Source organism: Perissodus microlepis, chromosome 20 (genome assembly GCF_051167445.1).
Source record: "Perissodus microlepis isolate ML-2025 ecotype Zambia chromosome 20, ASM5116744v1, whole genome shotgun sequence".
NCBI classification, from domain to species: Eukaryota; Metazoa; Chordata; class Actinopteri; order Cichliformes; family Cichlidae; genus Perissodus; species Perissodus microlepis.
The window spans coordinates 659298-676403 of NC_140480.1; the positions used below are offsets into that span (position 1 = coordinate 659298).

General features: G+C 41.7%; 2 protein-coding genes across 3 annotated transcripts in view; one reads left to right on the plus strand and one right to left on the minus strand.

Moving 5' to 3' along the window:
- The window catches only part of cacna2d3a (calcium channel, voltage-dependent, alpha 2/delta subunit 3a), a 123447-nt gene that overhangs the window by 11372 nt on the left and 94969 nt on the right, over positions 1-17106 (minus strand). For both annotated transcript variants that reach the window (XM_084916027.1, XM_084916026.1), the window contains 8 exons: positions 16753-16850; positions 16555-16648; positions 16250-16345; positions 15981-16102; positions 15128-15205; positions 2516-2577; positions 2143-2187; positions 2005-2067 (listed from right to left, as the gene is read on the minus strand). In XM_084916027.1, coding sequence (XP_084772153.1) covers positions 2005-2067; positions 2143-2187; positions 2516-2577; positions 15128-15205; positions 15981-16102; positions 16250-16345; positions 16555-16648; positions 16753-16850 — 658 coding nt within the window. The remainder of the gene's footprint in view (positions 1-2004; positions 2068-2142; positions 2188-2515; positions 2578-15127; positions 15206-15980; positions 16103-16249; positions 16346-16554; positions 16649-16752; positions 16851-17106) is intronic.
- On the plus strand, positions 6295-12831 carry lrtm1 (leucine rich repeat transmembrane protein 1). Its single transcript, XM_084916028.1, has 4 exons — positions 6295-7046; positions 8698-9082; positions 9176-9381; positions 11123-12831. The coding sequence occupies exons 1-4, from the start codon at positions 7010-7012 to the stop codon at positions 11638-11640; spliced, it is 1146 nt and encodes a 381-aa protein (XP_084772154.1). The 5' UTR covers positions 6295-7009; the 3' UTR covers positions 11641-12831.

The following is a 17106-nucleotide window of genomic DNA, read 5'->3' on the forward strand; positions in this document are numbered from 1 at the left end:
AAACTTATCTTCTTTACCGACTGACCTGGAAATTATTTTAGTTCGTCAGTTCTTTTTTAAAATGTCAGAAAAGAAAAACACGCACAGAAAACCTGCTAATCCATGTCACCATTATAAACTGTCACAGGGACTGAAGTCAGGTAACTGTAGTGCAAAGTCAAATGACAAGTCGAGGTTTTCAAGCCTCATAATCCTGCTACATTACAAATCATTCTCCACAAAGAAACACGCAGACGTATGGAAAAACAAAAGCAATAAATATTCCCACCACCACCAGGTGTGTCTTACCTTTAACATTACATTATCATTCTTTCCAGTTGTCTCTGTATGTTAATTGTCACAAATCCTAAACGTGAAATCATCAGTAAATAGAAAATGCTGGTATGGATTAGTCCTCTCGAAGTGTTTGGTTTTCCCATGGTGAGGAGCAGCTTTCCTCTGAGACCACTGACAAACTGCCAGGCAGCACTTTTGCTGGTTGGAGCCACATGTTCTTTATGCAGCCAACTCTGTCATGAATCTGTGTATTGGTGAACATAGGCTGGTGTATATGTCTTGTAACACGGAAGAGATTTATGCCCCGATCTAGCATTTTTGAATGCTACGCACTAGCTCCTTGCAAAACCTTCTGCCCGGGATTTCAGAAAAACTGCACCATCTAACATATTTTCTTATTTTATGTGTTTTAACCTCTTTTACTACTGAATGTTTCTCAGTCCTGAAATTATTGGATTCCTTGGTCTACACAAAAATATGGCATTTGCTTGCTAAAGAGTACTGTTATATATTCTCACCATTCATTCTTCCTTATTCTAATTTTCTTGACTCTGTGGGGCAGAAAATGTGACTCAGCCCTATATAACCTCTGCCTAGTAACAAAATAACACCTGATAGTCAAAGCTGTTCACACATTCAATGCAACATTTTATAATTCGCATTGTTACCTTATTAGTCAAATACATTGTCAGCATTTAATATTGTTATTAAAAAATCGTGACATTTGGTCGCCTAAAAGCTCTGCCACATCCAAATTAAGTTAAAATAAAGCACAGAAGCCTGCAAGTGAGATACACATGAAAAGAACATGCAGGGTAAGGCAAGGGCAGTGACAGCCAGCGGACTGGTTTCTGCATGAGGCAGAGTCAGAGTGACAGCATGTCTGGTGACAGCTAAGCAGAGGGTATAGTCTACGCGAGAGCAGCAGCATGTCTCATTGTGAGCAGTCAAAGGGACAATATTCTGTGTGAGATGCAGAAAGAAAATTACACCGCTCAAAAAAATTGATCATTACGATATTACAAAGTTAGTTAAATGCCAGCGATATCAATATATACAGTTAGGAAACATAAAGTATGAATTAATTTCAGCTGCTTTGGTGCAAATGAAACTGTTTGGTCAGAAACGCACACGAGTGGCCTGCTGGAGGTCATTTTTTAGAGCCTTAGTGCTGCTCCTGTTCCTCCTCGCACGAAGGAGCAGATAACGGTCGTGCTGCTGGGTTGATGCCCTTCTGCGGCTTTGTCAAGCTCTTATTGTGTAATGGCCCATCTCCTGATATCCCCCCACACAACTGGGAGTGCTGGGAGACAGCAAAATCTGTGTGACAGCACATATGGACGTGCCATCCTGGAGAATCTGGACTACCTATTGGTCTCATGCTACGAACAGTGACAAGGACACATTAACAGAAATTAGTCGGAGCAATGATCCACGGCTGCTGTCTGTAAAAACCTTTCATTTGCACCAAACCAGGTAAAACTGATATACAGTCGTTAATCCTTCTTTACAGACTGATAGCCCTGAAGTATCACCGACTTGCTGTTATGCTGTCATGATGTGTTCCCTTAATTTTTTTGAGCGACGGTTTTTCGAACAGGGACGCACAGCCGAGGTGGAGATGACCAGGTACACGATGGATTCAATTTTCTGGTTGCAGTGAAATCCAAATGAAATGTGTAACTGTGACAAAAAGAGGCTATGCAAGCTCTTTCATCCATGTCTCACCAAAGTATAGTCCTCTGCTACCAGAATGAAGCCATTGTTGTCGATTAAGTAGCAGTTAATATTCTGTAAAATAGAAATATGTGTTAGAGAGTCGGAAGATTCACGAAGGGTTGACTGTGAAAATGAAAACAAACCGACCTCATCATCACAGCTTATGGAGCACTTCCCATCTAATGCTGCACACTGTAAAATGAAAAATGATGTTTGCATTTGCATGTGTCACAACAGATATTCAGGCTGGTTGGGAACATAAATCCCCTTTGGCAACTGGAAACCTTTAAAGACTTGCGGAATAGGAAAACTAATGGATAGTAAATTTAATTGGACAGACCGACGACCTTTTGTGTAAAGTTTCAAATTGTTATTATGGACATTTCATCAAATGTGAAATATTTTTTCAAAATTCAAACATAAACAAACATAAACAACATTAGTTACAGTTTTTATATTGAGCTTGCAAGGTGTTATTCTGCATTTCACATGTGCAGATTCTGTGTTAATGCATTTGTACCTGTCTGCTTGCTGTCCAGAATTTCTTCTGAAAGAACTCCAGTTTCATCTGGATGCCCACAGCTGTAAGAGAAACAGTCACGCAGAGACAGCAGCAGGTCATGTGCTCTGTGTGTTGTGAAGTGCACTGTGATCTCTGTTATACACAAAGTTATCCCGCTGGCACAAGAGAATCTTAATATACACGCAGCATCAGAACGCATCATTCATTAACCTCCAATGACGAAAACAGACAAAACAGGCTACAAGGGCAGGTACGCCCCGGACCATACATGCATCAGCTTGTTTCTCTGGAAGGCTGAATGTGTAAGAGTGTCTACCATGTGTGCAGATGCCACTAACCACACTTAAAATTTCACATCATTCTAAACCAGACTTCTTTCTCTGTGGCCACATGAAATCCATTCCTCAGTCTGCTTCCCTGTTGCTATCCTGACGTGCACTTCCAGAGCTGCTACACTGAGCTGCTCTCACGTCCATAAGCCACATCGCAGCAGGTCCTTAAATGCACAGATCTGACCAGAATTCCTTGCCTGGAAAAAGACACCGGCTGACATTAAATGCGTCAGCTTTTTCAGAGTTGACTACGGAAAGATTGACACATTTACCACAGGCTTTAACTTCTTCTCCTACTCGTCCTCCTCTCGCTCTACCTCATGCTATTAAGACTCAGGAGGACGAGCTTTCTCTCAGTGGGGGTTTGTCATACTTTAGGTGGTCTGTAAATCTTTAGAAGCACTTCACAGAGCTTTATTCAAAAGCAGTGCAATCAGGTAGCAAACTAAATCAAAAAGAAGGGAGCATCTGAATAGATTTAACAAACTGGATATTAAACCACAGTATGAAAGATACACTGATTGGCCAGATGGTTTTGAGTCGCTGCTTCTCGCTGATGCACGTGTAGAATTAAATACGGAAGATAGGTGTATTGAAATTCTGTCTAATGTTTTTTGCCTTTGTCCAAGTAGTGTGGATATTTTACATACTAAAGAAGGCAGCATTCAAACACTGAGTGTGTAACAGATTTCATTCCAAACGAAGCAGAAGTGAAACATGCGCGGCCAAAAACACCGCTACAGTTCACCAGACGCACATTCAGTCACCATTCTCATTCACTCATCCTCCTCTCCTGGTGCAGTGGTAGCATTAAAGGCAAACTGAATTAGTTTCAGCCTAATGGAAAGGCACACTTCTGTGTTTCTGTCTGATTATGCACAGAGAAACACACAGTGTAGCGTGTAGATGGGATCAAGATAATAAATATAAATAAATATAAAATGCTAATTTAAAGCATGAAGCCTTCATAGATGATAACCTTTGCTTTGCATTTCTTTCAGGATAATTATGTGTTTGTGTGAATATTTAAGTGCAGCGGGGTGCTACTGCATCCTGTTTTAGCTCTTGCCCAGAGGAACAGGTGCAGCTTATCCCATCATGAGCTTTGCCAGATCCTTTCAGCGGCCCACCATTTCTACACCCACATGGAAAACCCAGGAGAAGAGTCTAATTTAAGATGCTGGGCAACAGCACTGGAAACACACGTGATGCAAAACCAGGAAGAGTCCACATCATCAAGACAATAAAAAGATCATCTTCTCTAAAAAAAGTAATAAAACAAAGGAAATGGTGAAAAAGGAGGTAAAGGTGTTTTTATAACACAAAAAGATGAAAAATTAGTGAATGTATATGCCAGTTAAAATGATGATGATTTTCTAATATAGAGACATTAATATGATGGCATGTCTGAAAGAAAATCAAGTTAATATAAATCCAGTATGAATGGCAGAGGAGTTTGCTCTGTGCGAGATGGTATTAGGGGTTAAAAGTGCACTGATTTGGCTGCTACGGGGAAGCTGGCTCAGAACAAAAGCCCAAATCTGTCTCACTAATGCTCAGGAATTTTCTGTACTATGGGGGAACATTTAATTTCCTAAAGTATGATTTAAGAACTTGGGGGTATTTATGCCCTGAGCTGGGTTTATGAGTCCAAACATGAAGAGACATAAAATCCACTCTAAATCCATCCGATCACCAATCTTGTATAAGTGCAATCCCAGGCAGGGAGAGATGACAACGACTTAAGGTCCACAGGTATTTGGGGAGTCTAATAAGGATTGCGTAAACGTATATGTCCATCAGTGCAGGACTGCATCTGAATGTTAGTGCTCTTGTGCATAACCATAATTTGTTGAGCGTGCACATGCATCGAGTCACATTTCAGCGGCAGCGAAAAACACCTCTAGAACAAGCATGCACGCATACACAGAAAAGAGAGAGAGGAGTGATTTTCACATTTGTTTGTGCATTCATCCAGCAGCAGTTCCACAGCACACGGGGTGGATCATGTCAACATCCTGCAGAATTGTCAGAGGATGAACAGAACAGGAGGATGCAGATAGACTTAACTGACCTCTCCCTCCTGTCTTCTTGTTGCATTAGACTTGATTCACTGCTGTTCAGCAATATAGAAAACAGCTACTTTCAGCCTCCTAGCAGACACCCCGATGGTATCAATTTCAAAATCCTGCATCGCCTTATTCTCAAGTTATCGCATTCACAAGATTTTCAAACCTCTGACCTCATGAGATTTGAAATCACCCATGATTTTCAGTAGACGCACATATGATAGCATTTTGAAAATCCTCGCATTCGCAAGATTTTCAGAAAACATGACCTCTGACCTTGAGGTCAAGGTCACTGAGATTCAAAGTCATCCAAGATTTTTAGTAGCTAGACCTTATCAATCAATTTGAAGCTTCTGCGTTGCCTAGTTCTCAACTCATCTGATTCACAAACTTGGGCATAGACGCCATCTGCCTTTAATGGCTACAGAATAAAAAGGCAATCTGTTTTGGCTACATTGCAAACAGTTTTGTGAATGAGATCATGCACAGATAGCATCTATGTAGCTTCCCCTTAAGGTTATTTCCACATGCACTGAAGCATCACAGGATATCACGTGGTCACATGGTGATAATATGTGGCGTCCTAGTCAGAGGAGGACATGTTTTTTCCTCTGTTTTTTTTTTTAGGTAACTCGAGGAGACGTTCACACGTTACAGCACAAACACAGCAGACTGTCTGGGCATATCAACCATACGGGCTTTTAGCAAATACAAAGGTGTCATCACACATTTGAGGATGTATTTGCCTGTGTAGGCGTACAGAACCACTCCAGTGTGCAAGTGAATGTGTCGATTTGTCTTTATGTGTGTGTGTGTGTGTGTTTGTGTGCAAGTACATGGATTTATGTTTGCCAAGACTGCAGTAGTCGCTCAAGGTTAACTGAGCAAACCTTTAGTCACTTAGAACAATAACAATGAATTTAATATAAACTGGAGACACAAACTGACCTCAGGTTTAACATGACAGAACTAAAATAATTGTCAGGCCCTTCAGCAAAGGGAAGAAGGGATGTAAATATGGATGGACAGGAGAGCAAATACCACAAAGGGTATTGCAGGACTGAGCCTGCATGTAAGCTTAATCATATTTATCATAAAAAATGATAATCTCTCCAATCCCTTCCTTTGTTCATTTTTTGCTTCTCCTTCAAGCCACCCATGTGTTTATACGAGCTTCACAGTCAATGCATCTACACGCACATACACACGCGTATTAAAAAGAAAAAAAATCCATGTAAATATATTGCAACAGCTACATATCCTAATGTGTGTGTGCATGCGTATGGGCGCATTCGTGCATTCTGTGTTGCTGTGCTGGGGGCGTGTTCTGCCAGCCCTTCTGCCCACGGCTCATGCATAATACCATCCAACCATGCCACAGCAATGGGCATCCTCTGACAATGTTCGCTGCGTGCTGAAGTGTTTGAATATTTGTGCAGAGGCTGCAATCCAGATCTAATTTTGTCTAGTTCGGTTCTTGCCAGAGCAAATAGGAGGTAACGTGAATGTCAGTGAATGTGTTTGTGCTGTGATTTAAGAGGCACAGCTGTCCACTGAGAGATGACACACCATCACACTCACAAATGCAACTGGGGACAGGGAGAGCGAGGGAGCGAAAGAGAGAAAGACACAGAAGAGACACAGAAGTGTTGATTTGGTTTGAAGAGCCGAAATTCAACATAAACGAGCAAGAGGAAATGTAAAAGATTAGGATGCAGAAAATTACAGACAGAGGCAGAAAAAGAGGTTGAGAGATGGTAGGAGAGCAACAGGGAGAGAGAGATAAAGAGCTAGAGAGGAAGAGAGAGAGAGCGCAAGCCAGGGAGAGAGAGGCAGAGCTTTCTAACTCCAGTGATTCCCAGACTGGCTGCCTGGCTGGCACTGAGCTCTGTGCTCTAATTCACCCGATCTGATGGGGTTTCATGCCCTTGCTGCCAGTGCTGGGGGTTTTAAGAGCAACACGGGTTTCTGCTGTTGATCTTAAATCTCTTCTCACCTGCTGACCATATCAGCCTGCACAGATGATTACCAGGACAAGCTAATCTCAGCCTTGCTGACGGCTAATGGATCTTCAACTGAAACACCAGTAAATGCAAGTGGCCCAAAGACGACTGGCAGAAATGAGAGGTAGGTGCTCCATCAGTGGAAACAGCATAAAGAGCATTTGTGTGTGTGTGTGTATGTAGATGGAGAGGCTGTTAAACTAGAATATTATGCAAACTGTTCCCTGACTACTGGAAAAGGGTTGCTTACGAAAGCTTTTGAATAAAAACAGTTAAATGCTCTACATTTCTTGTAGCTATTTATATTGGTACCAGGACAACTTAAAATGATGCTTGCTGTAGGTTGTGTTTGTCATGAAAAACTTCTTTGTAGGTGCTTTGGGCTGCAGGGACACATCAGAGCAAAGTGCCTCTCTGTTTTGTTGATCTCATTCCACAAATGCTGTCAAAGAGCTCCACTGAGCCGCTGCTGTGCTCATGCTTGTATGTTCACTGTAAGTAGGACTGTTTGTGATCACATGTGACTGAATTCATTCTTGCATATGGACAGTCATTTCAGTAACAAGGATGCAATTATCACAGGTCGTTGCACTGTATTAAATCTCAACCCAGCCATGTTATGATGCGCTTTGTTTGGGGCAAGTCAAATAAAAGCTGCAAAGGCAACACCGCCAAGAGCCATTGTACCAAACAAACACCTGACATTAGAGCACCTGCGCCTGGATATCTCCACACTTGTACAACGTAATCCGAGAAGTCCACCAGCTAAACAAAGATAAAATGATGCTTTCATGCTTTTAACTGCATGTTAGAAAATAGAAGACTGCGTTAAAATGTGGTTTATTTAAAGAATGTAGCGGTGAGATAAAGTCATTCTGGTGCAGAATGTTTTTAAATTAATATTTTTTGCTACCTAATTCATGTTAACGTTCCTTTGTGGTTGGTTATTTATTGTGTTGTTAGCTGCAGAGTGGTACCTAACATGATTATAGGGTTTTTATGAGACTAAGAGCTCCTGCGGGGTAAAGACATAATTTATAAAAATATTTGGAATTGATCAGAGGAACATGGAGCTTCTATTCCTATGAAAACAGATGCGATGCAGCATATCCATCTATTCACCAGATATGTTTGCGACTTGTGAGCTAGCTACATTTACAGGCTTGGGTCAGAGCTTCATTTCATTGAGCCTCGAGCTAGTCAAGCCAAAGCTATAAATACTGCTGTAATGTTCCAGAAGGAATGGACATGAAGTTATCTCAAGGGAATCAGACACCTAATATGTGCTGCGTATGGATTTGTGTGTGGGTGAGGGGTTATCAGGCTTTGGCAAAGTCACCAGAGGCCACTGTCTAAGGGGGTGGGAGGTGGGAGTTGGCATATTAGCAGAAGGTTTACTTTCTTGTTTATTATACAAAAAAACAATGCAAAAAAAGCAAAGAAAAAAGTTACATATTCAAGCCAAAAATGACACAATCCTGTATTTTGTTTTTTCCCCAGATTAAAATATGTTATTTCTGTTATTATATACTACAGATAATATAGTGACAAAATAAACTGCAAATCATTGAACGCTGTTTTATTTACATGAGACTAGACTGTAACACTGTGGTGTGAATCAATTGCAATTATGTAACAGTACTGCAGGATATTATTGAACACTTTTTAAAGCTGTAGAATGAAGGGGTTACAGTGCACCTTCATTTCTGACACGCAGCTGCAAATATTCCACTTTTACACGTCTAATCCACTAATGTGTCCCTTTGTTTCCACAGCGATACTGGTGTGTGCTGTCCTCTCACTCCTGTCTTTGTCACAAGCCTGTCCGAAGGAGTGTAGCTGCAACAGCAACACCAAAGTAGTCGACTGCCGGGCTCGAGGACTGTATGACATCCCGCGACGACTGCATCCAGACACCCAGGAATTATACCTTCAAGATAACCGCATCAGGGGGCTTGGATCAATGGCTTTCAGGGAAATACCCCTTGTTCGCATTCTCGATATATCTAATAACTCTATAACAACAATTTCGCCAACTGCTCTGCTTGGGCTGAGAATGCTGCAGCGACTCAGCCTGGCTCACAACAACCTGAGGGAGCTCGATAAGCGGTTGCTTGGACCTATCCGCTCACTTTCACACCTTGACCTCTCACACAACAGGTTAGACCTTGATGCTAGAAAAAAAAAAGTTACGTTCCCTGATTTGATTTCGCATGACTCTTATTTTATTTTGTTTCGTTTCCCTTTCACCAGCCTGTGGGGTTTGCCTGGAGCCATGGGGGACAGTTTGAGGAACCTCAGCCACCTGGGGCTAGCACACAACAGGCTGACACGATTAGATCGTTCCCTGTTGGAGGCCCTGACACACCTGGACAGCCTTGCACTACGCAGCAACCCCTGGAGGTGTGACTGCCAACTTATAGGCCTCAAACTCTGGCTGGAGACCTACCTCTTTAAAGGTCAGACCACTATTAGCTCTAGGCAGCGACTGGGAAACTTCTATAACATTTCCAAGGTTCATCCATAAGAATGCCTTTCCTGCTGGGCAAAGTGCTGATTGTAATATTTAATCACAGCAGTACAAGAAAATGTGGGGGGAAGCATGGGAATAAATCTACAGCAAGCCAGAGGTCAGGATACAACAAGTGAATATTCTTAAAAAGAAGAACAGAACTTTACAAAAATGTGGGATTTCAGCATAAAAAATGTCTCCAAATGAATATCTGCTGATAATTTTTCATTGAAGAGACTATCAGCGTTAACTATTAATACAGAGATTGTCATTTCCAGCTGCAATATATCTGTATACAGTATCTCTGCTCTGGCACAACTTAGCAGCAAGACGCCTGCATAGAACAGACGAAGCATCAGTCAATGGCAACAGATCAGACAAAGCATGAAAGGAGGATGTGATGTGAAAGGAGGTTGCAAAGAAGCTTGCAGACAAGCTGCGCTTTGCTTTGTATGTATTAAAACTTAAAGTTGTACTCTGATCTTTGAGCAGTTTGTATCATATCTCAGACTAATTATAGAGTAAAATGCCTGATTTTGCACCTCGGCCAATGCAGTTACCCTTTGAAAAACCTGGAAACTCTTCTAATAGTTGTCAAACCTCGTTGTTATTAATATATACTGGGGGTACTCATGATTACAGGGGAGCTCATCAAATGTCATCTGTATGGGGAACGAGTTAATGATAGTTAATTGTTTTTTTTAGTTTTTAAAATATTAAATCAGTCCGCTTGAGAATCTACTGAACACTGTGCACTGCAGCTCTTATAACTGTGGTCTTCAGCTAGACAGTACACAGTGAAGATTAAGAGTTCTTTGTTACTGTGAAACACATTATTTTCCACGCAAAACTAAATCCAGCACGCATTAGATAACAAAATTACCACTGTATAATGAGAGCCGGGCGTGCATGGAGCTGGCTGGCACGCCTACATGCCTATGTCACCCTGACATAGCGTTCATCTTACAGGCTGAAAATTATAATTACTACAAAACAGAACAACGAATCCAGATACAATAATGCATGCTAACAGAAAACCAGTGGTTAATAACGCAAGCAGGGTCACAGTGTGTGACAGAGCATGCTTTACAAGAAAACAGAGCGATGAATATTAACCTCCTAAGACCCGAACTCTTCCACCGCAGCATTTTTAATTTCTCTTTGATATTTGGGCTGATTGGGGCCCGATGAATGTAAAAACATTTTTTACCTTATTTTTGTTTTTAAGAAAAATGAGAGCCACATATGAGGATATTCGTTTAAAATTCTGATAGAACAGTAGCAGCATAATGTCCTCGTAAGAGGATATCAGGCCCTTGTAGAGCAAAATTGAGTATTTTAGTCTAAATAACCCAAAATGTGACGTCCACATGTGTGGACGGCAGGTCCTAAAGTGATTTATGGTACATACAGAAGGCAGTTGACAAAGACCCATGTCACTCAGCTCTAGTGATCCAACTTCTTTTAATCACATAACACTTGCTAATGTGGCCGTTTACAGTAATATATCCTAGACTAAAAATCCAAATATAAATGAGCTAGTGTAAGCTTAGCTGATGAGTGTGATTGAGGTTTTCTCTGTAAGCTGCTGCAAAGGATACTTGGTAATTAACATTAAGTTATGAACAACTGACACAACCTTTTAAACTCAGTTTGGTCATTTCTAACTATTAAACTCTGACCCCCAGGTGGAGTGGTAGATGAAGTGCTTTGCTCCCAACCAGAAGAAATGAAGGACAGAGACCTGCAGAAGATCCCTTACCAGCTCTTCCATGTCTGTATGACTACAAGCTACCATTACCTGTTTGCCAACATACACCACCTTGAGTCTGAGAGACTACTACAAAGTCACACCCATGGCAACCACGCTCATCCCTCTAGCCATGCTCTCCACGTCCCCATGGCGATGGGGGAGGGATTTGGTGGTGGAGGTGGAGGTGGAGGTGGCATGGCAGAGTGCGAAACTAAGCAGAAGCCACGGCCCGTCAACCTGCGGCACGCTATTGCCACAGTGATCATCACCGGTGTAGTGTGTGGGATCGTGTGTCTGATGATGCTGGCTGCCGCGGTGTACGGATGCGCCTACGCTGCTATCATGGCCAAATATCAGCGGGAGTTAAAGAAGAATGAGGAACTAGCGGCAGCGCAGGGTGCAGATCACGCCACAGCAGATGAGAAGGAACCACTGGAGAACGCCATCGCCTAGGAGACGACAACTACCCTGAGACTTAAAACCTGGGCCTCAACCCTTTAACCTAATTGTCTGCGGATGTGCCACGCGTGTGCTTGTGCATGTATGTCTGCGAGAGATTATTTATTTGCGAGTATGTTCACCTCATTTCTGAGACTTGGGTAGCTAAATTCCACAGGTATCTATGCACTGATCAGAAGAGTGTCTTCTACTGCAGCGGTCCCCAACCCCCGGGCCTCGGACCGGTACCGGTCCGTCAGTCGTTTGGTACCGGGCCGCGAGAGTTGAGGCTCAAATGTGAAATGTATAGTTTTCAGGGTTTTTATCGGTTTTCAGCGTTATTTTGTTATCGTTTTTATCGTTAACTCGGTTTTCCTGGGTCTTTCACGTGTGTTATGAATAAATCTTCTTTTTTTTCGGTACCGGTACTAGTTTTATTTTGTTGTATTTATCCGCGACACCTTAAAGGCCGGTCCGTGAAAATATTGTCGGGCATAAACCGGTCCGTGGCGCAAAAAAGGTTGGAGACCGCTGCTCTACTGTATGCGGGTTTGAAGGACAGGCCAAAGAATTCCAACATTCGTTTTGTCTAAGAAAAGCATATCACTGATAGGTACAAATATATTTATAATTGTGTACTTGTAGGTATAATAGTGACGCTCTTGTATTTAAAAAAATGGACTTTAGAGTTTGGTTGTCGTTTGGTTGTTATTCGTAATTTTGATAACTCATAGTAGGCAGCTGCTGTCAGTCCTGTCGCATCATTGATGTGAGCGCATGTGAACGAGATTGTGTTTTTATCTGTGACTGAGCGTGCGTGTGTGAAAGCGTACTGTACTGTACTGTACGCACATATTACAGATGCGTCTGTGCCTAATAATGTGACACAGGTTTGAGGAGGGGGCGTGTTTTCTTAAAGGATATTTTTCTGTTTGTGACGTTAAAAATGAGAAATTCGCTGAAGCAATAATGAAACAAACGAAAACAACAACACAACTCGGATTCAGCCTTGTTGTTTTTCTCTTCACTTTGTGAGTCTGAATTATCGTCACGCTGCACACAATCACACCCACACACAGACACACACTAAGTTTTAGAACTACAGGTTTTGAGAACAGTCTTGTTTGTGATTTTATGCTGATTTCATAATGGTAGTCATGTCCTACAATATGTATTATATATAATAAAGGGAAGCATTTTACCTGATCAGTATACTGCCAGTTAATTTGATAAGGTATCCTGTCCTTAAAATATTGTTTAAGGAGGGGAAATTTGCTCATGCTGGAGAGAAATCAACTCGTGAAATATTATTTATACATATAAAAACATTATTTTAATGTCTAAATCAGAAGAAAACAGTAACACAACTCAATACACTGTTCTGTAACACACAGTGTAAGACCCTCAGGCGAAAATGCCTCCGACAGTAGTTACAGTTACAGTGAAATGAGGGTTATCTGTGTGGATGTTTTTGCCCATGTCAGCTTAATGATCTGCAGAAACTATGGCATATCTATAACAATTTGTGACTTCTGAGGGAAACATCGGGAGATGCACATTTGACATTATATTTTTTGCGTGTTTTATTTTATTACAAGCAAAATGTCTCGAGAAGAAACAGAAAATATGAAAATATATTTTTCCTGTGTCTATTAGAAAAAACTATTATTATCGATTTTTGGAAAGTTTCGATTACTTAGCGCAGTGAGACAGATGAACGTGCAGAAATGCTTTTGGTTTAAATGCCGTGACTTTCATGGTTTTGTGTATATCAGGGTAGGAGACTCACTGCACGTGTCTTGGGATGTGACCACAAACACTGATCCGCACACAAGCGGACTGGAATACAAATGCGTGCCTACGTATGCACATATTAAAATTGTGACTCAAGTGATGTCTGCAGGGCCAGTGGTGTGTGATGTCATCAGCCTGTCCTGTTAAGTTAGCGTGTTCGCGTATTCACAAGTCCACAGCTCAGTGGAGCGCAGTGCAGTGAAAACTGGCCCTAACCGCCCTACGCTAAATTTGCATTCTAGCCTACATCTCTCCTCCCATCTGACTCTCTTATATAAAATCATCCGTACAGACACCCCCTGCTGCTCTGACAAACGTGATCATCAGTGCCGTACATCAGCACCCACTCCAACAATAAGGTCTTCAAAAAGTCTTGATGCTGACTAGTCATTTGCATTGCTGCTGAGTAGGATTTGAGAGAATGTTGTTATCTTAAAACTACAGTGATCAAGTCATCAGGGTCAAATAATACTGTGGGCTGGTGTAAACTGTGGGCTGCTTGTGTAGCATTCTGCTGGAAACCTGATGCATACGCTGTGTGCATGCATGTGTGCATGCTTGTGTGTCTGCATGCGCCGTGGCAGCGCACAGACTCTCCCATCTCTGTCCTTCTGCTCCAGTGGTTTCCCCCTGGCCAAGAATACCCACAATGCACTGCTTTCATGTCAGTGCATCCAGGCACCGTGAAATCATTTTCTCTCTCACTGCCCTTTTATTTGGTCTCTTATTTTATCACTGCTAGCCCAAAAGATTTCCCTCGTGTTTCTCTCCACATCAAACCGTTTTCTGGGATTTCTCCACTGGCACGAAGCTGGTCGTCATGTGTTGACGAGAGCGTGGACACAGATCCTTTGTCTTTGATCCTTTGTGTATATTTTCGCCAGTGGAAAGGATGACTATACTTCACAAGTGTGCTTCACTATATGTGACTAGAACAATTCAGTGATTTAAAACTCTAATCTAAATGTTAAATACAGCGAGAAAGCAGGATCAAAAAGAGATACAGAATCTATACCAATTACTACGAATAAACATCACAAAACTTTCATAACTCAACTGACCTATGCAGGATCACTGTAACACTGACTCTTCCTGTGGCTTTGGGGAGAGTTAGATTATAAACAAATGTCCTAAAAATATAACCTAGTGACAGAGAAACCATATGTCTGCCTGCATGTCTGTCCTCCTCCCCCTTTTCCCCTCCTTCCATTTATTCTTTTCCTCTGTAACTGAGATAATGGTAACTCAACAAGAGCCACACTTCATACCATGAACTTTCTGACTGGACCGAGTTGCACTGTATGGGCGTTACATTGTGGGGCTTCTGAGTCACCAGGATGTGAGATGAGGCAGGCCACAAAGAAATCATCTAGGCTGCAATATGCTTTAAACAGACACAGAGGCATAAGAAAAAAATGCACGAAAGGCACTTACATGCAGACTTTCAGCTTTAATTTAAAGCAGTGTTCCATTGATATGCAGTAATTAAGCATAATTACTAAAGGATGTAACAATCTATTGTAAAATGCAGGGGTAAACACACAGACATGGGCAGGGAGTGTTTCACCTCAAAGTGGAAGAGAGGTGTGGGGAGACAAGTGTAAACTGGGCAAATGAAGCCGTGTAAGGTTCTGTGGATGTGGATGTGCGTATAGGTGAGTGGGTGTAAAACAAAAATACAGGAAGACACACTTGAGTTCTCGCTTACCTGCAGCTATTGGTGATTTCCTCTCATCCAAAAGCTGAATAGCAGTACTGGCCAAAACAACACTCTTGTTCTCAGACCCTAACACGCGCACAAAAGCACACACAAATACAAACAACAAAGAGTTCACATATCAGTCATATCAGAATTCCTTATATTATTTCTGAACTGACCACAGGGAGATTGGAGAGAGGAACGCTGATCATAAACACCACAGAGCCCTATTTATGGCTGCAGCTAACTACCACAGTCCTGAGAGGAAGAGTGCATCCGAGGCAAGTCCGGCGAGTAAATAAGAGGCTTTCAGATCACTTGTATTAGCTGGCACTAATGGAAACCCTGAGGCTGAGAACAGATGAGAGCACATTCTGCCTCTGGAGGAGAAACCCTTTTCTTAGAGAAACAGTTACACTGAATATGCGTGAGGGGCTTGTGTGTATGTGGGTCTTTTTGTGACTCTGTGTGCGTCTGTATTTGTGTTCTGGGCAAGTCACTATGGAAAGGGCTGAACCTCTTCCTTATGTATCTTATTTCAAGCCACAGCAATCAGTCCGATCCACAAGAACACAGCCCAGAATTAATAAGAGAGGAAGGGGAGTCACAGACGCACGGCCAGAGAAAACAGCCAAAAATGGGTGAAAGAGGGACAGAGAACATTTCAAAGGGTCCTTTTAAAAACACATTAGTGTATTCAATTAGTTTACAAAATATAAGCTTCTTTAGAAAATATAATGACTCTGTTTTTTAACTCGTGGGTTTCAGTGTCTTCAGTTCACTAAAAAGGATTTAACAGTACCGATGTTTCCTTAAACACAGAGACGACATCATCACCATCCAAATGAAAGTCACGACTAACCTGTGTTAAAAGGCAGAGAGTAAACAAAGGTACCAGGAACTTGTTCTGCCGCTCTCTTGTACCACAGGGGAAAGTGGTCGGCATTGAACACCCCCTCTCGGTCTTCAGCTGTCAGAAAGTCTCTTAAAGCAGACGGGAAACAGAGAATACAAATGACGCACACGACACACCAAATATACAAACTGGAATCGTAAACAACACTAAATTCAACACAAACATCAGGTCATGTTCATGCACACACACTGTATGCGTGCAGTCAGAAAACGTACTTGCTTGTAAGTTCATCTGGCACCACAAACAGGTTAATCCTGGACAGGCCTGTTCTCGTGCCCAGGTAAGCTATCTCCACTCCTTTATCAGAATTCCTGTATCATGTGACAAATGAATATCCGGCTGTTGTGAATTCATTTTTAAGCCAAAGAAATCACCAGTGACTGTGCTAAATTATTAACATTTTAGCTGTGCAAATATGTGCTCCATATTATGGCAGATTTCTATTTCGAAGAGGAATAAAATCCAATATAAATAACAATTTCGGTTTCCTTTTATTTTAAAGGGTAATGAGGTGACATACTCTGACTTATTAAGCACAAGGCTGGTCCAGTAGGCTTCCAATGGAGCGGTCACCACTGCATCAAAGAGAACTTCCTGAATCAGCTCCTTGTCACCTAACAGGACAAAGGCAAAAAGGCACATTTCCACACATGAATCTTGTTCATTAACTTGCTAATAACCATATAAAATATGGGGGCTGTAAATGAGCATAACTAACAATATAAGTGGGGTTCGTGCCCACTGAGGTACAGTTTAATTGCCTCTATCTGACTCAGGTAGCGGTGCTCTGGGTGCTCATCTGTGTTGCAGTATGTCCTGTAACATGACAAGAGAGAAAAATATGAGCGTTTGTTAGAGTCACAACCAACTTCACATCAGTTCCTTTCTTAAAACTGTAATCGCTTTAGTTCTGGTCATATAAGTTGCTTTCAGTTGCTTTTGGATTGCAAAGCATCTCCAATGAATAAAACCTGAGGTAGAAGGAAGACACTTCTTTTCATTTACAAGCATTAGTTTGAAAAGCATTTATTGTAATGTGTTTAGATGTTGGTTCCCAAGCCTGGAGACCACA